This window comes from Rhyacophila brunnea, unplaced genomic scaffold (assembly GCF_057557595.1).
Source record: "Rhyacophila brunnea isolate RB1 unplaced genomic scaffold, BYU_Rbru_1.0 scaffold_21, whole genome shotgun sequence".
Classification (NCBI taxonomy): domain Eukaryota; kingdom Metazoa; phylum Arthropoda; class Insecta; order Trichoptera; family Rhyacophilidae; genus Rhyacophila; species Rhyacophila brunnea.
In genome coordinates this window covers 37,182,988-37,208,036 of record NW_028232871.1, presented here as the reverse complement: position 1 = coordinate 37,208,036, position 25,049 = coordinate 37,182,988, and the positions used below count along the sequence as shown (strand labels likewise).

Below are 25,049 nucleotides of genomic sequence, written 5' to 3'. Positions count from 1 at the left end.
GACGGTTAGTAATCACAATGGATCTCCAAAATGTGCTGCTATGTCCAAAACACGGGCGCAAATGTATTATAAACAAAAGCTGCAACTACACAATTTCACCATATACATTCTTCATAATGTATCTTCTAATGAATTTGTCTCATCTCATCGAAAGCAGGACAATACAATGAAATAATTCTAATATCGGATGGGTGTGGATATCAAAACCGAAATAAATTATTCGCTACTGCTCTAAGTTATATCTTTAGAGAGAGAAAACATCGAGATTCAACAGCTATTTCTGGAAAAAGACCACACCATGATAGAGGCCGATAGTGCACATGCCACCTAAGAAAAGTATTTTAAGCCTCCAATATATTCACCATCTGGTTATATAGCACGTATGCGGCTAGCAAGACCAACACAACCTTATAAAATTAATGTCATTGATTTTTAATTTTTAAGAATTATGGATAAGATTAAATCTGGATTAAGTTCAATCAGACCAGGAAAACGAATTGGAGATCCTGTTGTATATGATATTAAAATGTTACAGTATCTACCAGATGGAACAATCTTTTACAAACTCAACTTTATCAGTGCAACCGTTTGACTGCCTTTGTAATATATATAATGAATCATTGCCAATATCGCAGTCGAAATACATACATCTTCAGGAATTAAAAAGTGTAATAGAGAAAGATCACCACTATTTCTACGATAACCTAACATTTAAACCTGCTAATAGAAAGTAAACGAACTTATAAATATAATATCATCTCACTATTGCATTTATAATTAATAAAATGATATTGCAATTTATCACTAACGCACTATGTACCTATATGTCAACTATTATTTATGTAACAGTTTTTCATGAATTTATTATTATTCACATTTTGATGAATAAATTAAACTATGTGTATTTACAAAACGGTCAAAACAACTTATGTGACATCACAAACTGTATTTTTATTATTTTTGTATTAAAAATAAAAGATTTTTGTAAACAAAATAATAATCTTAGACCATTTTCTGATTATAATAAAGCATTCTTCATAATTTTAATGTTTAAATGTAACATTATTTTTTTATTCAGTTTTATCCTTCTCCTGCACAATTTGAGAAAGTGCACATAGATGGTTTTGCTAAAACGGTGACGATATCCGGTTACACTATTCACCGCCATAATAATAACCGGTCGATGCAGCAGATTTCTACTATTACATTATTACCATTGGGCTGTCGAGTGTTGATTGTTTGCTTGTCAAACAATATTCATTTCCATAACCCCAAAATTCTAGAAAAAATCGTCAAAATTAAATTATAAACCACTAATATTTGATTCATTAGTATAAAAATGAAAACTGTGAGCGATGAAGTCATTACTGATTCATTAGAAAAAGAATTGGTGTGTGTATAATCCTTACCCATACACGATTACTTGCCGTTAAATTTGCTAGAGGATATAATTTAATAAAATGTGTCTATTTATTGCAGGTCGAGCCAGTCGTACTGTCTGAAGGCAAACAAAAACTTAAGCAATGGTTAAACAAAAACTTTCGAATAGAAATGACTGACGGTCGTGTCCTCATAGGAGTATTTTTGTGTACTGACAGAGACGCCAACGTCATTCTCGGTATGTGCTGTTTTTCAATACGTGGACATGAGATTTTACAATTTTCTTTTTAGACCAAGCAAAACCTAACCTAATCTAACCACCCCAACCTAATATTACCTCATATAATCTTAGTTTGTGTTAATGGCAGGGACGGCTCTTGTATAGGAGCAAATGTGCACTGATCTCCCAAATTATTATGTAATAATATGTACGTATTCAAATAACTACATATATTGTAATAATTAATTATTGTAAAATATCTTTAATTTGTCGCCCGTCCGCTAAGCGCATCCACGTAAGTATTTCTGGCGTATTTTTAACCAGCCGCTGAGCTGGAGATGTGTATACGTCATGTACGTCTTTCATAGAATTTGTTGAATGTTCGAAAGACGACCTGTACTGCCCGAGTGCCCGATCGTAGACGATTTTTTTGCATGCTGCCGAAATGTAACCTCACTGAACGTACAATTTTTACCTTGCGTTGAGCAATGTCCTCCCTCCTAGTGCTTCAAGTATAACCGATAGATGTCGCGATTGACTGGCGCGTTTATAATAATATTATTGTACGTACGTATGAAGTAGGTAAAAGGTTCCCGCGCAGTATTTAAAAATACTAGGTATATTATTATTTCATACATTATGACGTTATGAGGTAAATGCTCTGTTGTTTGATGTGCCATATTAATATTGAATCAATAAACATATCGATTAGAGTAATATTGTGATAATTAAGTTAGGTACAGCCATATCACCATACAAATACGATTTTATAATTATTTTACATTTCAAAATTAAACACTAAATAATTTTAATATAAATAAATCTACAGAAAAGTAAGTCAGTAACATAATACAAACAATATACCTACTTATACTTACTATTATTTTTGATGTTGAATGTCTTTCAAATTAGTCGCATTTGGAGTGCAATTTTGGTGGAGGTGTACAAAAGTGGCAAATTTTTAATACAAGTGATATCCCGTTGGAAAATTAATGATCCATGCCCAGTATTTATAAAAATGATACAATGCGCATATGATAATGATGTGTGATGACAAATGAGGATTTTACGGCTTTTTCTCAAAATACTTACTTACATCAGTTACGATTTATGGAAGTTACGAGTGACAAACATGGTAACTATGTCAGCACATATGAAGTGTAATCAGGTACAATAAAAATCTAAAAATGTGTGTACCTATTACCTTTTGCATCATACTTATCATACCAGAGACTTGAACTTTGTAACTTTGACAACAAATAAATGCTGTTCGTGAATGTAAGCGTCGTTTAGCATACGCCTACCTCCACCACGAAGGCTATTGCAGATTTTTTTTAAATACCATGAAAAGAAAAATGCATGTCTTTATTTGCGCTCCCTAATTTTATTATCACCGGCCGCCACTGGTTAATGGTGTATCAAAATGTATGAATATTTCAAATTTTCAAATTTTCAATTAACGATTATTGGATCGAAAAGCCGATGCGCCGACAGAAAAAAGCTTTTATTATAATTGTCTACGTGGAATAAACTGTTTTCGTAAAAAAAAATATAAAAGCTCGTGTCTACCTCTGCGGCACAATTACCCGTGTTTTAATACAGAGCATGGAACTAATATGTGTTGATGGATATCAAACGTCATAAAGTCCACATATTGAAAAAAATGACTTTTGATATACGTTTAATAGAGTATGCAAATCTGCATATGATGGTATACTGCAAACCCCCAAAAGTCCACTGTTTATGTATGAAATCACGTTTCGAAAGATCAATATTTTTTCAAACCACCTAAAGTCCACAAGCGTATTTTATCGAACTCCATAAAGTCCCAACCAGCCAATCACTGACAAGCTAGAACCCTGTCATGGCCGCCATTGTTCCACTTTCAAGCTAAACGTGAACGACGGCTCCTATCATTTTGCTTAATTTCTAAACAATTAACTCATAAAATTGACGTAGAAGTGAATGTTGTGGATCCAGACAAAGCTAGAAAGATGTTGAGCACCGAAGCTAAGAAGAAAAAGGCCGCCAAGACACAGAAATTGTGAGTTTATTAACTTGAAACCGAGTTCATTCATTCAGGTTTTAGTTTTTTGTGACTTTTAGACAGGACCGTAATGGAGTGACACCCACATAGTTAATCAAGTGTACTTAAGACTAATACTACTTCAATGTGTCTTTTGCTTGAGTTTAATAATTACTAATAGGGTAATTCTAATAATAATTTAATAAACACATAATTAAACATATTAGCTATAGAGAAAGGTAGCTACATATTTTTTTCAGATTGTGTTCGTGTTGTTTAAAAATGACACATCGCAATGAAATATTTTTTAGACAAAAAAAACACCTAAAGTTTTTTTAAATTTTAATACGTACCATATATTTTGCTTTCTGCATGTAAAACATCATTTGAAAACAAAATATGCACTGAGTTTCGTAGTTTGTTACACTGTGATTATTGGCATTTTTACTATAAAAGCGTATGTATGCATGTAACAAATGAAGTTATAATATTTCTATTTTAAAGAATCTGTAATAGAAATGAATTTTAAATGGTAGAATCCACTAAACATACGTCATCCGGCGCTTCCGCCAAATTCCTACACATAAAAATGGTCTCGCGTTGATTTATCGATATGTTTTCGTCGGAGGGCCATAAAATTTAAACTCAAAAGAGGCTAAGTAATTATTGTATTGTTTGAACAAAATAATGGATTTATTTATAAACATGGTCTGTACAAACTCTGTAACAGTGACAAGTTTCACAGGTTAGGTTGACAACTATAATTTTTGGTATAATATTATCGATCAAGCAAATATTTTTTACGAACTATCTATAACATAATATTATTACAATACCTACCTTGTTTAAAAAATGAAGTTCGAAATATTAATGTTCAGATATACAGCGGTCGAAAATATTATTGCTTATCTTACATTAATAAATAGGAATCACAATCTTTCTGACAATTGTAGATACATATTACCGGAATAATTCTTTGTTGTCAGTATTGATGATGGGGAGGTTGTGAGCTTTGTTGAATTGATGCTGAATGACCATCATTTCAGAATAACTTCCTTTGGTTCAAAACTTTGAATCGCAGACTGAGGACACTCTATAATTATTTATATTATATTTAAATTTCTATGTCTAATACTTAGTAAACTTATTTACTTTCTACAGGTACTCGGCACCTGGACTACCCATGCGAAAAAACTGCACACATAAGAAAAAGACTTTGCAGTGTCTCACATTGACATCGAATGATATTTTTGAATTCCATCGAAACTTTTATAAAAGAAATTCCAAGATTGATCAAGATAATTTCATATTGAAAAATATCGAGACAGAAGAAATCAAACGAAAGCGTCCGAGAACACAATCACGTAATCCAAAAGAATTTACAATAAAGCACTTTATACCAAAAAAAAATGGAAAACGAAAAGTTCCAGTGTGTGGTGCCTTTTTTATAGGCATTTTAAGGATACAATTAGGACGAGTTCAAGGCGTGACTAAAAGGCATCGGGCCACAGGCATCTCAGCTCTAGAGAATCGCGGTGGAGATAAGAAAAAATTTGCGTTTGCATCGAAAAGAGAAGCTGTGCAAAATTTTATCAAAACGTTTAAGCCATTAGACTCACATTATTGCCGTAGCCAAATAAAGAAACGCATATATTTACATCCTGAACTCAACATCAAAAAGATGTTTTTGATGTATAATGACCAGTGTCTGCCGGAATTAAACGTTAGTCATGGTTTATTCAGTAACATATTCAACAATAAATTCAATATTGGCTTTGGTAGTCCCAGACAAGATGTTTGCTCCACATGTATTGAGTTCAAGGAGAAAATAATGCGGGAAAAGTCTGATAATGAAAAAAATAAATTGATTCTGCAAAAACGCATTCATAGACTACGGTACAAAGCTTTCTTTGGACTTTTAAAGGAGGACGACCCGGAGATTTTTATCTTGTCTTTTGACTGCCAAAAGAATTTACCCCTGCCTAAAATACCCGATCAATCAACATACTATTCGAGACAATTATATATGTACAATTTTACAGTAGTCATTGGGAATTCTCACACCAAACTCACTCCTGAAAATGTATATTCATATTTGTGGACAGAAGATCAGTCTGCAAAGGGTTCGAATGAAATATGCAGCAGTGTATATCACTGCCTAAATAACATCGCCTTACCACTGCATATTAAAAAAGTTCGTTTGGTTGCAGACGGTTGTGGGGGGCAAAACAAAAATTCAATGATAGTTGGCATGGCCATGAAATGGCTGGAGAACGCTCCTCATTTTGTTTCAGAAATACAGCTTATTTTTCCTGTAACTGGCCACTCTTTTATACCACCACATAGGGTGTTTGCGTTGACCGAAAAACAAATTAGAAAACACGAATGCACAGTTCGACCAGAGGATTACGAGGAAATAATAGCAACATATGCGACCATACATAAACTTGCTACCGATGTACCAGTTTTGCATTGGAAGGATCAGTCAAAGATAATTTTGAAAAACACCCAGTCATGGCACTTCCAAATAAGTAAGATGAAGAGAATAATTATTGAGAGAAATGTTGGAGGAAATATTAAAGTTCGCGGTGAATTATCTTATTATAGCGATACAGGGGTTGCAAAAACTATAATTAAAAGTGGTAAACGTATAACTGATTTCAATCCTGAGCCCGTCCAACTGGGTGCCTCTGTGAAAGAGGCAAAGTTGACGGACGTAACTTCTCGGGAAACACTATGGAGAAGACTGGAGAAATGTTCCAGGACTAGAATATTACAAAAAGGTGTCGGACCAAAGAAATGAAATAAATGATGAATCCCGTAACGACCCGGAAGAGGATGAACCCATGGAAGAAGTATTCAATTTTGTTTAGATCAGATATTTTACACTATTTATATTATTATAGACCACTAATGGTTACCATACTAAAATAATGTAACATAAAAATTCAAATTGTGTTATTTAATTAATTATGTAGGTATACTGGTATACCAATATACCAATTCATTTTATGAACATATTTATATTATGTATTGTCATATTTTGGAATAGATCGACAGAAGTAGACTTACCCCCAGTGTCACCCCCAATTTTTGCTAATATCCCAAGATAATGAATAATATTAATTTGCAAACTCTAAAAAAAAGAAAAAAAACCTACTTAAATAAAAAGCAAATTTTGATGTCATAAAAAATATACATGACTTGATTTGTACACATTTGTACAGTAGTCTTGACTTCCAAAATAATATTATTGTTTTTTTATTATTTTGACATGTTTCAGTGGTACGATTACGATGTACGACAGCATTTTATTTTAAATTTTCTATCAATTTACTATTTGTAACATAAAAATGTACCACTTCAGTTCAATAATAAACCTTGAAAAATAATATAATTTTGTTTTTATTGATAATGCCAATATACATACTCCTCGATACGTCCCTTTAAAATAACAATAAAACATGGCCGCCAAAACTTAACAAACTGCATAAAGTCCCATGCATATTTTATCAAACTGCATAAAGTCCAACTGAAATTTTATCAAAACTCATAAAGTCCACCTGTATTTTATCTAAACTGCTTAAGTCCAAAATAAAAACATTTTTTATAAATGTTGCACTGAAGAAATACCTTCAGGACTTCCTTGAAGCCATCGTGGGTATTAGATTCAATTATCTTACAATATCTCACATGTTACAACCATTTGTATTACAAGATATGATAAAACTGCATTTTTCTCAGTTTGACATTCAGTGGACTTTACGACGTTTGATATGTGTCAACACATATGGAATGATTAACAATCGTTTCTCATAAATTCCGTTGAGACACAACTTTGGCCATTCACAACGAAAACACTGCAAAAAATATTTTTGTGAAATTGACATTGAAATTTGAGAAAATTCGTTTCAAAGGTCCGTCTTGTCTTAAATATGTATGCGATTAGCGCAATGATGCCTAATTCAAAGCTCCCTTAAAGTACCATTTCTGAATATTTTGCCTGTTCTACGTGGGATAAACTGTTTCCGCAAAAAAAAAAATGATAAAAATGGTCATGCGGTTATCTGCGGCACTATAATTACCTTAGAATGCTACACAACGATATATCGTTGTTTTTGATAATGGCCAGAAATGCTAACGACTTTTGCTTTTGATGCCTGAAATGTTAAGTTAATTTGGGAACATACTACTGCACCAATGGTATGAAATATTGTTTTATCTATTTAGTTTTATTGTTGTGTAATATAACCCGATTCATATATGTTTTGTGACTGGGTAGGTTTAGAACTTATAACTATTGTATATTTTTTTCATGGCATCACCCTTTTTATAATAAAAACAATTCCAAATACAAATTTCAGTTTTCAATATAAAAATTTGTTTACAGTCAAATTGTTGGTGGAAGGACAATATTTTATTTTATTTTATGGATTTGAACCAATGGGAAAGTCTTTTACTCAACTCAGTGTTAAAAAGTAAAAAAAGTCAAAGTAAAGTGTATTCGTGCTATATAAAAACAGTTTCATTTATAAAAAAATAATGAAATAAAATCATTTGCAATACAAATTTTAAATGTTCCAATAAACAAACACCATAAAGACCTTTTTCACCAATCACGCATATTGTACGATATCTTTTAACGAGGCCACCATGCAAAATTTTTCTTTTCAGCCGGGTAGTTTCCTAATTCCACTACTTTGTACCTATTATCCCGCGTGTGGGATAACCGATTGTTTCCAATAACTGGTAAAAATCAAAACTCTGCGCTGATCGTGCATTTCGCTCGCTCTCGCGATCGCCCGTATGATGGAGCGAGAAAGAGATATGTTAATTACTTTTAACAGCAGATGTAGCTCGGGATATCTAATCGCCTCATTATCTATTCAAAATGATAAATTAATTACGAAACGTGTTTTCATAATATTCCGATTTCGCAGAATCAATTAGAGTGGTAAGGTGTCTAAAAATAATACAATACTTTAATTTATCGACAATTATTGGTAGCAATCCTTGACCGGATTTTGCACAACATCGTAGCAGCCAAAAGGTTAAAGTTGAAAGTTTCTATAGCGAATGGTATTCATAACTCTTTTTTATAACATGTTTTCAAACCTTTTCATCCTGCGGCACCCTACAAATTCCATTTACAGTCAAGTATTATGATCACGGACATAGCGAGATCTCGGATGTAATGAGGAAACATTATTGTTGACATTTTAGTTAATGATTTTCTCTATACGTTTATTCACTTTTATAACAAGCTACTTATCGGGTATACCGAGCAAAAAAATCTACAAAAATTTTCTTAAAAATGTGTCGAACGTTTAAAAATATTTTCGACCCTAAGCAATAAAATCCGACCGTAGACCGATGCCGCCGGGATCAAATTACGTTTATGACACTAGTTAAGTGTCGTAAGTACCTAATTGGTGTTTTCGCTGACAATATTGAAAAAGTATCCACGCATATGGTTGAAATTTCATGTAAAAAATCCAAGGTTTGTGAAGTCAGTAGGTACCTACCAGCATTCATTACAATAAACAATTTCTTTTGTAGTTTATGAATGCCATGCTTGTTTAGGGGAAAAATTCTAATTGTGTATTTTTGTTTGAATTATGATTTTTTGTGTTATGTGACCGCTCATTTAAAAATACCTATTCTCTGATATAACGAGTAACGCGTCCATTTAATGTTATGTTTATTGTTATATGAGTAATAATAATAATAATATTATATTCATTGACATGTTTTCTTTTTTGAGTAAATGAACGTTTTTTTTAGTCATCTTTACACGATTTAAGAATATATTCCTCCGGCGCCATCACAAAACAAATTGACGTGCTCACAGCTCGACTATCGCTCTCCGATTGGCAACGGGTGCGAATTTTCGTCTCACCTATTGTTGAAAATTATTTCCAGTTTCACTGCTGTTTGCTCTTAACAGTTTTAAGAAAATTTTTGACAATAATTTTGCTCGGTATATCCGATAAGTAGCTCATTATAAAAGTGAATAAATGTTTTGAGAAAATCATAACCTAAAATGTCAACGAATGTTTCCTCATTACATCTGAGATCTCGCTATGTCCCGAGTTCGACTGTATTATGTTTTATATAAGTTTTAATTATTTCTATATTGAAGACTGATTATGAACAAGAACAAATAATATGCATCTACATAACTTTTGAAACACCTCAAATAGTGTAGTTATTGGATAATATCTGTAAGGTTAGTAGGTGGGTTGGTAGCTTAGTAGTAAAGAGCCTTCACTGGGATTGCGAAAGATGTGTGTCAGAACCCCACCTGCTACAAAATATTTTCTAGGATTTTTCTAATATGTATGTCTCTGAGGCTTTTCCATAGTATCTGATTTATGCGTTTTCATTGTTTCAGGATCGTGTGCGGAATACTTAAAAGCAGAATCAGACGAAGAGCCACGGGTCCTGGGATTAGTGATGGTGCCCGGTAGACATATTGTTTCAATTCAGTTAGACGATACAACACCGGTTACTAAGTATTACGTTGAAGACTGATTTTTTACACAATGTTAACAATGACCATCACTATCAACTAGCATTGCATCATTTTCTCACCATGTCTATGTCAATTATAATCATTCACATCCAGGAGGCCACTTTTTTGTCAGGGTTTATCTCCTTCGGTGTATTTATCTTTTGAAGTCCCGTCCCCACTCCACTTACAGTTTGTGCAAAGCAGTTTCTTATATTTTGCTACTGCAAATTCTACATAGCAGAGTGGGAATGACACTTTGTGAGACAAATAAACTATACCACTCATGATAGAATAGTCAAAACCATTGTTGTTTCATTGGTTAAACAACATCTATTACATTACCTTGTCGTGTCGGCTTCTTTACAAATTTTGTGTATTTGGATCCGAGGTACCTCTCCACGCATCCAGTGGTGTCCAAGTAAATGTCTAGCTACTAAATCTTTCACTAAGTCACCCATATATTCCGATGGATTCAAAAAAAGGGTAGTCTATAAACAGACCACGGTTATAGTGAAACAACTTAACCATGACCATATGCAGAAGCACACCTATTAGTGCGCATAAAGTAGGCGGAGAGAATTAGTATATCCCTGAACTCAGTTGTGTTAATATCGCTGTCTGTCTGCAAAGTCTGGTTTACACGATACAATAATATATTTCCAATTTTACAATGAACCTTCACAAAAAACTTTTACGAGGACAAACGTGAGCGATTGTTTTAATGTTACCGAATATTTAAAAGCGATCAAGTAATTTTCACAATTATTGAACAATACGTGTAATCAGCGTTGCCAATGTCTCGGACCTAATTTGTGACCCCCTGGGGGATGACCCCTGGTGGAGTAGTATGCGACGCAACCATTTTGGTCTGACCCCGATAGTCAAATCTGCCACTAGGTATATGACGGTGACCCTTGACAAAACCAAACAATGTTAAAATATGTACGTAAGTCCCACGGTTTACCTTGACAGGTCCCACTACCTCTCAAGGTGAACTGTGGACGAGATAAGTCGGTCATAAGGGCCATGCAAATAACAGGTAACGATAAGTATAGCAGCGGTCATATAATAACAAATAGTACAATAAATATAACATAAAACATAGTAATAACACAAACAGTTAAAATCTCGATTAAATAAGATGTTAGATTAAATAGGTATATGGTTATTAAATGTAGATAGTTAAGAATATGATTTAGATTATGTAATGTAATTTAACGTGTAAATGTAATAGAGCAACGAATAGGTAAATATTAAAGCGAGGAATATGGACGGGCGTTAACATAGATAATTCATAAGAATAGCGTAACTGGATAAATGATAACTATAATAAAAGGAATGTAATATAAGCTGTAGCATTACTCATGTACCTAGATAAGGATTATCGTCGCATTCGATCAATCCGCGTATCTCCATTTGGCAACATGTGTTTTGTGAATAATGATGACGTCACATTGACAATTCGACATGTTGCAGGCGAGACGAGTTTCGATGTGAGAGCCGGCTCAGAGTTCGTTAATACTAATAACTGTATTATGGATATGACAGTGTCACAAAAAACTATTTGTTATTATTAAAAATACAATCCATGTAACTCTGTCTAGATTTACTTCATTAATTTGTGTCGGAAATAAGTATATTGTATATAATTAAAATGTATTATTAATTCATGGGATTAGACATGCAACTGACATTATTTATATTTCTACTACAAATAAAACAAGTTTATACGATATTAAAAAAATTTAATTACTAAAATACAACAAAAATCCAAGTTTTTAGTTATTATATCGTCTCTGTTCTGGCAGAACACACTAACTGGAGAATACTAGTTTTGAGTAAATTTGACTTTGAAGTTGTTAAAATGTTTGAAATGGTCTATCATGTGAGTTTATTAAGTAATCGTGAAAAGGATGACTTTAAAATAAATACTTTATTTATTAAGAAGGTTTCCAGACGGTAAAGTTTGAAATAAGGAACATTTTGGTATAACTAACTCAATATATAATTTTTTCGAATTAGTGTCTTCTGCCAGAACAGTGACGATATTGCTGTTTGAATGGAATGGAGCACCTACTTCCATGTCCGATCGTAATATGATCATATGGGCCTCCACAGGGCGAAGGTTTGTATTAACAGACTTGTTTTTACGATAAATGGATGTTAACCACTTCAACCTATTAGGTCGATACTCTGACTCCAAACATAAATTGATAAACAATATGTGTATTTGCCAGACACAGGATTCGAACCTGGGACCCACGACATTATAAGCTGACGTTACTTTGGGTAATAACAGGTATTATAGGTTTACGGTCTCCTGTATTGAGGATATCAGGGCCTCCGGTGCGGAATCTATTTTAATTTCGGTGTTGAGTTCTATTAGTGTGAGATGTTCCTCCGGATAGTTACCGAAATTTTCGCAAGATATTTTATATCTTGCGTTGTCCGGTACTGAAACTGGCAGGTCTATCAGGTCCCCGAGGAACAATAGAACTATTGGTAAGATTTCTAATCGTCTGAGAACAGTTCTGAGCACAAACCGACCACTAAATATTTGGGCAACGTCAGGATAAGTAGGTAATTAAATCTGTCGTGAATATTAATATGCAAGATGTCAGTATATCGTCAATAACAATATTATCTAATATATAATTCGATACATACGATCTTAGTAACATATTATTGTATTCATTTGAATCAATAATATGTCTAATATAAAATATATATGAGGAGTTTATTATCAAACACGGCCGAGCCATGTCACTTTCTTTTCAAGAGAGATGAAAGTTTGTTCGACTACCTTTAAACGACATTTTATATTTTTATTCCATCTATACAGCTTCATATACTTACTGTCATAATACGACAATTATTGAAAAGATAAAATTTTATTGAAGATGCTTAGTTTTGTCATTGACTTAGCCATGTTTGATACTAAGTGCAAGAACGTAGTGGTCACGCGGGAGCGGCGTCTTGCGAAACTCAAACGTATAACCGTGTGTGAAATGTTTGTAGACAGTGTCTTTTTTGGGGCATAATACACACGGTTATACGTTTGAGTTTCGCAAGACGCCGTTGCCCGCCCGTCATTGTGGCCAAGCGTGTTGACTCCAGCTTTTGAAACTAAAATGACTTGAAATGGCCATTTAGAATTAAGCCCATATCCGGAAAACTAGCGTTATCCTGAAAACGGCGTTCAGAGTTATTGGCAGTTAAACATTTCAGTTGGTTGTTGTGGAGATTCCCGTTATCGAAAATATTTAATTCTGATGAATAACAGTAGTTTGATTAATTGGGAACACGGTTTATTAAACAAAAAAACTTTATTGGATAAACCACCATGTTTATAATAAAATATAAGGTAACAAATTTAATGCTGTTTTTCCGTATAACATAAAATAATCGTACAACATTTTGATGGTAACATCCTTTACCCTAAGTTTTTAAGTGAGTGACTTGACCAAATGTCTTCATCAGTAGGTCTATTTCCAATATCTATTGGGATAAATTCCAATTTATTTTTTAACCAATCAGCACTTTGTTGGCTTCACAAAAGGGAAACAAGACAAAATATCTTTCATTTACTTTGTATCCTGTTGGTTTTTATAACAGCTGAAAAAAATGTATTGCACAACTTCTTACAGCACTTACCCACATACATCAAAGTATATTTTCTTGATAGTCTCCTTTAAAAGTTTTATAATTTTTACCACTATTCGTTTTTGACGTTATAATTAGTTTCGTCAATGACACGCGTTTTTAGAACAAATACATTCAGATTTTATACGCTGAAGAGTAAAAAAATATTTATCGCAACAACAAATAGAAATGCCGCGAACGTCCGTAAGCGCGATAATGTGTGTAAAATGCCGCAAACTTATCTGAAGAATTGATGCGGGAACCACAGTCGAAAACTACGCAATTAAGACTTGCAACTGGATAGAATCTGACATTGGAATGGCGTCCATATGGGTTCTAGTAGTTGCATTTTGACTATTATTCAGATAAGTTGATTGAACTGTATGTCTAACAATAATTCCATGTCATTCATAATAGGAGATTTTAATTTACTTACCAAATATAGTAACAAATATAATACCTAGTCCATGAACTTGGGACATTCGACGCCTGATATCTACAAATTCACCACAGGGCAATCATTGGTAAAGTTGACTTCATGTCTTTCTGTAATCTCACACAGTGTAACAGTAGATATTCATAATATGTACTAGATTTTGCTTTGACAAACTCACCTTCAAGTACTGCTCCCTTATCTAAGATGGATGAACACCATCCACCACTTAAAATCTTTGTCAACTTAGAACACGTCAAGATGTTACCACAATATCTTTCTTTCAAGTACAATTTCCGTAAGTCTTAACTACGAGGAGATAAACACTCAGTTAAATGACGTTAACTGAACTCTTTACTAAAATTAAACACGCATGTGGATTCCAAACTTGAAATTTTCTATGAACTCGGTCATCAAATTCACTACACCTCTTCTTAAACCAAAGAACGTAAAATATCCAACCTGGTACTCCTCGGCCTTCATTAAAATGATCAGTGAGGAAACAAAATTTCACAAAAAATACAAAAAGCATGGAATCCCACTATGTAGACAAAATAACTTTTGATCTTCTTCGTACTCGCTGTAAATCAGAAATAAAGGCGTACCATTCCAAGTTCATACTTCAAACAGAAAACCACATAAAGCATAATCCTAAGGTCTTCTAGTCATATTATGTAAAAAACAAAAAAAAGGAACTCACCTGTGCCCTACCAGCTGAATTTATTTTATGATAACAAATGGGCCTCTGACAGATCCTTACTCTGCGATCTTTTTGCCAAATACATTAGATCGGTCCATTTAAACGACACGAGTCTCAGTACTATAACACCCAACACTAGTTCCTCTTCCAATAATCTGGGACTGATTCAGGTAAGCGTCAATTACATTGAGCTTCTTTACGAGCTGTTTGTTGGCGAATTTACAATCTGCCTGTAAAGTCACCCAGTGTAATCATCGAATAAGCTAACAAGCAGGTTGTAAACACTCTAATGAGAAAAGTTGAAAGCCGGTCAACTTTACACGCTACATGCCAGTGTATGGGCCTTCTGCGTCTGCGCAGTAGAGCGCAGTAGCTACCTCCCGGTAAAAAAACGAACTACGTTCTGTCAAAATAGTCGCTGGCTTGTGGCTTCTCAGCGAATGGAAAGTTTTGTGTGTAATCATCAAATCACAGTAGCTGAATCGCCCGCTTTTAAATTCGCCAACAAACAGCTCGTAAAGAAGCTCAATGTAATTGACGCTTTAGATAATAAATGTATTTTAGCCGAGCTTAAACTGACAGATTCTTCCAAAGGTGCTGGTCCCGACATATTCACCCTATTTTCATAAAAAACTGCGCTAAATCTCTCGTCCTCCTATTCCTATTCCTCCTATTCCTCCGTTATTTGTAGCGCATCACTTCATTCTGGAATATTTCCTACAATAATTTGGAAAAAGGCGTTCATCATACCCATTTTTAAAAAAGGCTGTCTCAAAGGCTGATATGACCATGGCCCTCACAAGGGGGGGGCTAACAGGGCTTTAGTCGGGGTGCCCAGCGTGGCGGGTCGACTTGATAAGTGAGATAAACACACATCACAAATTTTCCCTAATGGGGAAAAAAGTCGCCTGCGGCGCTATTTTTTTTGTAGAGTCTGGTATGTGTGGTTGTGTAATGCAATATTTGATTACTGTGTGTCGATATTCGACAACTCCATAATTCAAATGGATTTATTCAACAATACAAAAAAATCGCTAAAATTACACTGAACACTCGTAATTTTACCAGTAACAACATTTAGCAAACGATTCTGTGTAAAGTTCCACTGCCTTTAACCCTAGCGATGGGTAGGGGGGCCGCCAAAGATCCTGGCCTGGGGGCCCGCTTCAAGATGTGGGGGCCATGGACGTGACTAACTATAGACCTATATTATCGATACTCTCATCTTGGCAAACAAAATGTTTGAAAAGCTAATACATAAGATTATTTTATCACTGTGTCAAACAATCTTTAACTAACTTTCAGTATGGATTTTTACCTCGACGATTAACTTCATCAAACTTAGTTGCTTATGTAAAGTACCTTGAAGAATCTATTGACTCTTTTAAACATGTTCACTTAATTTACATTGCCTTTAGCAAAGCTTTCGATACAGTCAATCACAAACTATTGTACACAAAATTCAGCCACTTCAATTTATTTTCATGGCCCCTTCCTATCATGGCTGTACTCTTATTCAATTAACCATTCACAAAATGTAATCAACGGCCATTCGTCTGACGCATTCCCAGTTCCATCTGGTGTACCACAAGGCTCACATCTAGGTCCACTACTTTTCTGCATTTTTATTAATGACATTACAAAAGTGATTCTCAATTCCAATTGTCTATTATACGCTGATGACCTGAAACTTTACAAGGAAGTACAAAATATTGATGACATCTTTCGGTACAGTTCGGTTATGAGGAATACAGCGGAAAACACATTTTGAAAACACCCGATATACTGGATTATTAATTTGTTAGTTTGGGTTAGTTAAGGTTAGGCTAGGGTTGCTTAGGTTAACCTAACAAATTAACCAGTATATCGGCTATTTTCAAAATGTGTTTGCCGCTGTATTCCTCATAACCGAACTGTACCTTTCTTCTCCAGAAGGAGCTAGATAGTGTTCATAAGTGGTGCATGGTGAAAATCACATGATTTTTAACTCCGACAGGTCGTCAGCTGAATGAAGAACTATTCTAACTTACATTTGAATTTTTTGAGGAGAGAGCTTTTTGAAACAACTTACTGAAATTATTTATTATCTTCATGGATAAATGGATGCATCATATTTTAGTAGGATTATTGATGAAAAAAATGGTGCATACACCTGTCCATATAAATAATAAATAACCGAAGTAGGCTGTTTCAATAAACTCTTCTGCAAAATATTTCAAATGTGAGTTAGAATAGTTCTGCATTCAGCTGACGATGGTGCTTTCAAATTAAATTCACTCGTCGCCGTTTTCTATACCAGGCAAAATACCATATAGATGGCAAGGTGTTCACCGAGGTGTCGCAAATCCGGGATCTCGGGGTGATTATTGATTCCACTACCACTTTGATTTGATTATTTCCAATGCCAATTTAATGCTGGGTTTTTATTTTGAGGCTATCGAAAGATCTCAAAAACCTTCTACCAAAAATTCTTCTTTATAACACTCTGGAGCCCACACTACACTATTCAACAGATTGGAACGGGTGCAAATACGTTTTTTAAATCATTTATCTTTCAGCAATCACTTCAATATCAACTTACCCAATTATTTTTCCCAAATGGAACATTTCAAAATCCAATATTTAGATACACGGCGTACTATTTCTGACCTTATTTTTATCTTCAAAATAATAAATAACCATACAGATTCTCCACAACTACTGTTTTATATTAAATTTAATGTCAATATCTATTCGTCCTCACGTTTTCTCATTTTTATACATTCATACATACAAAACCAATTTAGGTTACCTACTTATTGTCCGGTGGCTCGACTCTGCACAATCTTGAATCTTCACAGTAATCGAGTAGATCTGTTTTGTTCAGTTGCCTCTTTCAAATTAAGTTGCTCCAAAATCCACAACTATTACATTTTTTTTGTTATATTGTCTGTCTTATCTATGTATATATATACTTTTTTTATGTTTTTCTGTTTGTTTTCTCTCTATTTTTTTAGTAGATATAACATTTAGTTTTCGGCTATTCGATGACAAATTACCTTTTATGTATAAATATTTTGACATGAAACACAAAGCAAAATCTTCAATATAAGTTACAAAAAAAAAATGTACACCAGAATATTTTTTATCTGTAATGAGTAAATTGTTTTTCATTTTTTTACCCCTTTCGAACATGTCAAGCAAGTTAGTGATTACCAAAATTTAAAACGATAATTAAAGGGTTCCTCCAACCAGGAAAGGTTGGAAATCAATGGATATACTAAAATATGAGCGTGATGTTCACAATGAATAAAAAGGAGGCAGGATTTCTGTGTTTTGTCAGCGTTATTCAGGAAAATAAGGGAACTAATCAAAGAGACTAGTCTTAGAGTGTGTCAGACCATTGATGGCGTATTTGATGGAGAATGGAGGAAGCTCATCAGGGAGACTGAGGCACACCGTAGATGATGATGGATACTCAAAATAAAACAATTTATTTCCTAATTAAAATAACTTTATTTATTTCTAATAAATTATTTCCATGAAACGTAATATACAATAACGGATATTAATTAAAAATCTCAACAATACAATTCAGTATGATGCCTAGTCCAGACTGAGATAAGTCATGTCACCGGCAATCTGTCTGTACTCCAATGTGCCGAGGGACAATTGAGCAGTGTTACCGCCCAAAAGATCATCATTAGAAATAATGCCTCTCTAGACCGAGCAGTTAATACCACCTGAATGCATCAAGAGCCAGCCACAAAGTACGCCTCCCCTATAGCAAAGAGCGACCTAACCGTCAATATCAGGCATAATTATTCTCAACCAGACTATAGACCAATTCCATTGAATTCATCCAAAAGCCAAAAATAACCAAATTGGAAGGTTATTTGTCAAGTAAAAATTAACAATAATTATACCAACCAGTCTTAGTGGCATACAGCACCGAAACCACCAACAAAATGCCTACAAAGACAAACACCAATTCAGACATTCTAGAATAACGGCGCGGCCGATCTGTATTGCACTAAATATACCGTGTATACACAGACAATTTTTTCCCTAGTATTTTTTAGGTTTTTTCAAATGTAAATTTTTGCAATATAATCTACAAAGCTAAATTATTTATTGAATTTATATTATAGCGCCCAGGGCAAGGGGCAGACTTTGCGCCCCCACAACCTCACCAAAATACTAAAAACATAATTCGTAAAAAAAAACAATTAACCAAAAGACCGAAGACCTTACTACTGCCCTCAGCATGGTTCCCACTAGCCGGGCCCGGCGTAGCGGATCAACCAGATAAGTGAGATAAACACACATCACAAAATTGCACTAATATTAAAAAAGTCGCGCTATTTTAATTCAAGAGTAGTGGTTGTGCCATGCAATTTTTGATTATTGTTTGTACTCCATTCAACTGGGTTTATTAATAAATACAAAAATCGTTATAAAATACCCTAAATTTTACCTTGAACACTATTTGGGATACACAACTGTAGATCATCACACTAACTTTAACCTTAGCGATAGGCAGGGGGGCCTGCCAAATATTCTAGCATGGGGGCCCGCTTCAAGATGTGGGTGCCATGGCCCTTAACACTACACAGTCAAGATCACCATGACGGGTCTGGCCAGTGGCTTTTATTAAAAACTTTTTAACAAAAAACGGTTCATAATTATTATTTTATTTATTGATTTAAATCATTCCAACTAAATATATAGAATTAAAATGTTCATGCTAAAATTTAACTTTTCGTGCTTTGCATGAAGCAAATTCATTAATGATACGCTCATTGCTCAGTGTTTTGGTTATAGCGTTCTCTATGGAGATAATTGCTAAGCCAGATAATCGTTCTTGCCCAATGGAGGAATGAAGATATTTTTAATTTGCCAAAACTTCGTACACATGCAGCCCCAGTAACTGGTATGGTAAGAAAAATTCGAAGAGCGATTTCACAATTTGGGTAAGCATCTTTAAAATGGTATGTATGGATTAATTGCAAAAGTTCCATTTGGTATACGGTGGCTAAATCTGACAGAAGAGAAGATCTTAAATAGTTACCTGTCCATAGATTAATACATAGAATACGAGGGCATTTGGCCCTCGAACATCGGTAGTGTAGAAACAATCGCAGCTACCATTTGTCCCGCTCGAATAGTAAAGTTTCACTTTTATAAGTTAAGCCATGGTTTCCCAAACTATGGGTCGCGAGCGAATATTGAGTGGGCCCTCGCCACTATATACATGAATTAAAAAAAATAGGAAGTGATAAATTTGATATTTCATTCAGCACATAAACATCTACTGGACGAAGAATTCATTCTCAAGCTTACTTATTTGCCGGATATTTTTTTGAAATCAAACGAACTTATTTATATTTGCAAGGATCAAACGGATCAGACATTTTTGCAGTTCTTTGCTAGATTTTTAGATTTTTTGCTCGGTATATCCGATAAGTAGCTCGTTATAAAAGTGAATAAATTTATGGAGAAAATCATAAACTAAAATGTCAACGAATGTTTCCTCATTACATCCGAGATCTCACTATGTCCGTGATCATAATAACCTAGTTTGACTGTAATTAAGTACATAGGAAAAAAAAAATATGGATTTATCTTTAAATTATTATATATTATATTAAAGTATGATTAATAACTGTTAAATTGATTGCATTTTATAGGCAGTAGGTAAATGATTTCCATTGTGAACAGATTCGTAAAAGGCCATTGCTAAAATGGCACCAGTAAATGAAATCATTTGACATCGATCAATAATAAATTAATTAAATATTTTAATTTCAATCAGACGAGACTTTCGATCCGTTTTATGAGCAGAATCGGAAATGTTCGGGAACTGATTCTGCGTGACGAGTATTCCCGAACAGCTCGATAGGTCTGAGCATAGCAGCGCATGCTTTGAAAATTTTTAGTAGATGTCAGACGTGTGGAGCGGTAGGGTATCGCTCGAGCGCGACTTCGCAACAAATCGCGCGGATCTCAATAATAATAGTGAAAACAAACATAATACATGGATAACACGATACATTCGTCGGTTCAATTACTGATATCCGTCCATTGACAGCAAGCGATTAATCTCTCACTAAGCTATGACGGATCTTCTTATTAAAAACAATCTAATGTTGATGGGGAAAATAGCAAGCTATTTGACACATTACGACGATATTACTATGTATAGAAATCATCAAATAATGCATCCTTGATAAATGATAATGTCGGCGATAACTGATTCCCCTTAATCCTCGCTATAATACTATTTACTATTGATAATAAGTAATAGTTAACCCAATTTTCATACGTATTTTGTATTTTTTAACGCACGCACCTTACACATGTCTAGTTATAGATGATAATACCTACATCGAATTTTATGTGCAATAACCGTTTAGCTAATGTGTAATTTTAATAAATGGTGTTAAATCGATGTCTGTATATTTATAATCGAGTAGCTATTTTGTAAGTGACGATCTCCTTAGATTCTTATTAGAATTAAATCATACACCGAATGAATTGTAAGTTATTTTGTGCAATTAAATACATGTGATCGTTCTTCCGGCAGTGGTGTTCGGAAGTGTCAGTGTGAAATGAAATGACTGATATCTGTATGTTGTAATAAATTGTTATTTGTGAATGTAAACAAAGTTATTAAAACACAATGGCGGAAAGAGAGCGAGTGTCAAAATCAACAATCCGGGTGGGATTTTACGATATCGAGAGGACCATTGGCAAAGGAAATTTTGCCGTGGTCAAATTGGCACGACATCGAATTACCAAGACTGAGGTAAGCACAAATATACATCCTAGCATTTAGCTACATAAAAATTGTTAACACTTATTTTATGTCATGTCGTGAACGCGTTGAATTTGTAATTTGTTATGTTCATTATATGTAAAATAAACAACTCCACCCTTCGCCACTGCTACGTTGGGAAACCCGCCTCAAACGACTCAAATAAAATAGTACAAAACTTAAATCCATAGAATTCAAATTCAAATTCCATCAAGTACCTTCGGTCGATATTATTAATAGTATAGCAGTATAGCTTATATAGGTAAGTGTTCTCTTCAAATACTGTCTTAACTACAGTGGAAAACATAAGTAAATTACCATGTTCACTTATAATAATCGGAGCATGGTATTATGAGGTTCCACAGATTAGGGGGTCTTATTTAGGCTATACTACCTACTTCACTATAACAAAACTTAATTTGTCATAAAAAGTCAACATGCGTCCATTTAATGGTATGTTTATTGTTCTATTACTAATAATAATAATATATTCATTGACATGTTTTTGTTTTCAAGTAAATGGGTAACGTTTTTTAGTCATCTTTACACGATTTAAAAATTAATTCCCCCGTCGCCATCACAAAACAAATTGACGTGTTACGTCTGCGACTTTCGCTCTCCGATTGCCAGCCAGTCCAAAATTTCGTCGCACCTATAGTTGAAAATTATTTGCCGTTTCACTGAAGTTGTTCCTTGCACTGGATCAAAAATACACATTGAAATACGAATCTGCAACCCAAAACTTAATATTTATAGAGGAACGGCCGCTCTAACAATTCGGCCAACGTTGGTGCCAAAAACGGTCATAGGGTCTCCGTAAAATTCGCTGAAAAACTATTACTTAAAAACGTTCCAGCGTCCGCGATAATCTGTGTGCGGAGAGGAGTTTCATGACCTGAAGAAGGTTTTCATCAAGTAGTGGATACTATTATAATACCTCGAGTTCTGGTCTGGACCCTCTCCCCAGGAACAGACAAAATACAAACCATCTAGGTAAATGGAATATTACTTTTACGTTTTATTCATCAAGACCTCGTGACTGAGGATGGTTTGCTATCGTGCACCCTTCTCAACGGACTGGCCCTATTCCTCTCGGTATTCTACGACACGCAAGGCCCGTGGTATTGGCATTCATACATTGGTACAATTATCTGGGGCACCCAACGCTTGCTTTAATATTACGATGTGGCATGTCTAAAAGACAAGACAGCGATGGACACTGACGATACTAATAATTATTACTGTTAAGGCCTTGTCCAGATAGCGCGTAACAAGTCGCGCGCTCTCCAGGTAGAGTTGCTTCTTCATAACATAACATATTATTATCTATTTTAAGTATGTTATAATTACTACATTTATTAATACAAGTGAATAACATTTGATCTAATTTTATGCGAGTTAATTAAGCTAAGAGGCGAATCAGTGTAGTAAAAAGTGTAAAAAAAGTATGAAACGTCATCTGGACAAGCTCCAAGCCACGCGCATTCGATAACCACGTGTAGATGTTATACCCTGCAGACCGGTGGTTTATCGCTAGACAAAGTGCGGAGTGTATGGGAATGGGAAATGTAAATGTGGAAATCAGTGGCACTTGCTCGATTTTGTTAACCCCGTCTCCTCCCTCAACTTAAAAATCAATTAAAAAATATTATAGGTATTTGATAACAGTGTTTCTGTGTGCGATCCTGCCACGGCTGATGGCGTTTCTCTAATTTGACGATATCCTTCACATCGCATGTTCTTGTCTGCTTCGTTATACATTGGTTTATTCATTATTGTATGATGCTCCCGGTCCCGTGTTATACCCGGTGACGTCTGTAGACAAAATGCCGCCCCTGGGCAGCGCCATAATGCCGTCCCATATTTTTATACAATATTTTTTAATATCCGTGCTCGTGTCGTTTCTGGTCACCAAGGACGTCAAAGGGCAACAGAAGTAAACTAGACATCGCGAAACTGACAAAAATTAAAGTCCTGTTAAACCTATTAAACTAATTTATACATTTTGTTTCCAACCAGTGAGCTGAATTTTTGAAAGGAACGATATTTTCGTTATTAAGTACTCAGTTTAGGTAGTTATTTCTATATAATATACCAAATGATTTTCCTCGGTTTGCCGCCCTTCAAGTAACTGCCGCCCCCAAGCGACGCTCAATCTGCCTACCCCCACGGGACGTCACTGGTTATACCCAACATGATCATAATATGTACGTAAGTAGGTACCAACACGATGTATAATACAATACACAAACTGTATTCAGTATGCAACTAAGTAATTAAATACATACATATTATCTATGTAGGTATTTAATTTTGTTGATTTCTAGTTAACGGGATAGTTATCACTTTATCAGTGTTATCACTCAGTTATCAGTTTGTGGTCAATTTCATAATGCGGTAATGAATTTTATCCATTGTCTCTTTTGAGTACTTAGTTAGTTACCTATCTATGTGGGTAAGTTATGTACCTACATACCTTTATAGTCGCTTACTAATAAACAATACATAAAGTATACATTGAAGACAACACTTACCTATATAATATATAAGCTATACTATCGACCGAAGGTACTTGATGGAATTTGAATTTGAATTCTATGGATTTAAGTTTTGTACTATCATTGTTTTATTTAAGTCGTTTTTTGTGAGGGGTTTACCAACGTAACAGTGGCGAAGGGTGGAGGTAGGCTGTTAAGATCCTATATAAATAGTGCATACTAAACTTTGTCAATTATACGTATTTGTTTTCACTGAACTAAGACTACGATTCACAGATGGTGTTGGTTTGTTTTTAAAATTCAATTATACCCTGCGAGAACCAAACCATAATAGTTTTGGTATACCAAACCAATAGTTTTGGTATATTTTGGGCGTTACGACAAAATTGTGCACACATTTTTATTCATAGGTATTTGTTTTCGTAGGATTAAATATGAGGATTATTAAAAAAAAAAAAATATTAGGTACACTAAAAAATATTATTCTATCTACAAAATATATAAAAGTTCCGTATGATTAATTGCATAATTTTATATGTTTTATTGATAGATGTGTATTTTTTGACTATATAATATTATGTCTTATGTATCTATCTCTAGTATCTATTATGACTTGGTTTTCGCAGGGTTTAATTGAATTTTAAAAACTAACCAACCTCATCTGTAAATTGTAGACTTATTTCAATGATTTTCAATTTCAAATACGTATGACTGACCATACTAACTGCCTTAAAAATAATCATCTATCTATAAAATATCTATAATTATGAATGAATGAAAAAGTGTGCACAATTTTGTCGGATCACCAAAAGCCATACCAAAACTATTATGGTTTGGTGG

At 34.2% G+C, this 25,049-nt stretch overlaps 2 protein-coding genes across 2 annotated transcripts in view; both read left to right on the top strand.

The window, feature by feature from the left end:
- Positions 1-1,218: 1,218 nt before the first annotated feature.
- On the top strand, positions 1,219-12,085 carry LOC147070990 (N-alpha-acetyltransferase 38, NatC auxiliary subunit-like). The gene is made up of 3 exons (XM_085949035.1): positions 1,219-1,390; positions 1,480-1,618; positions 10,021-12,085. The coding sequence occupies exons 1-3, from the start codon at positions 1,340-1,342 to the stop codon at positions 10,158-10,160; spliced, it is 330 nt and encodes a 109-aa protein (XP_085805161.1). The 5' UTR covers positions 1,219-1,339; the 3' UTR covers positions 10,161-12,085.
- A 9,387-nt stretch (positions 12,086-21,472) lies between these two features.
- LOC147070989 (uncharacterized) overlaps positions 21,473-25,049 on the top strand; it is a 366,245-nt gene continuing 362,668 nt past the window's right edge. The window contains exon 1 of the mRNA XM_085949033.1: positions 21,473-21,702. Coding sequence (XP_085805159.1) covers positions 21,577-21,702 — 126 coding nt within the window. The 5' untranslated portion in view covers positions 21,473-21,576. The remainder of the gene's footprint in view (positions 21,703-25,049) is intronic.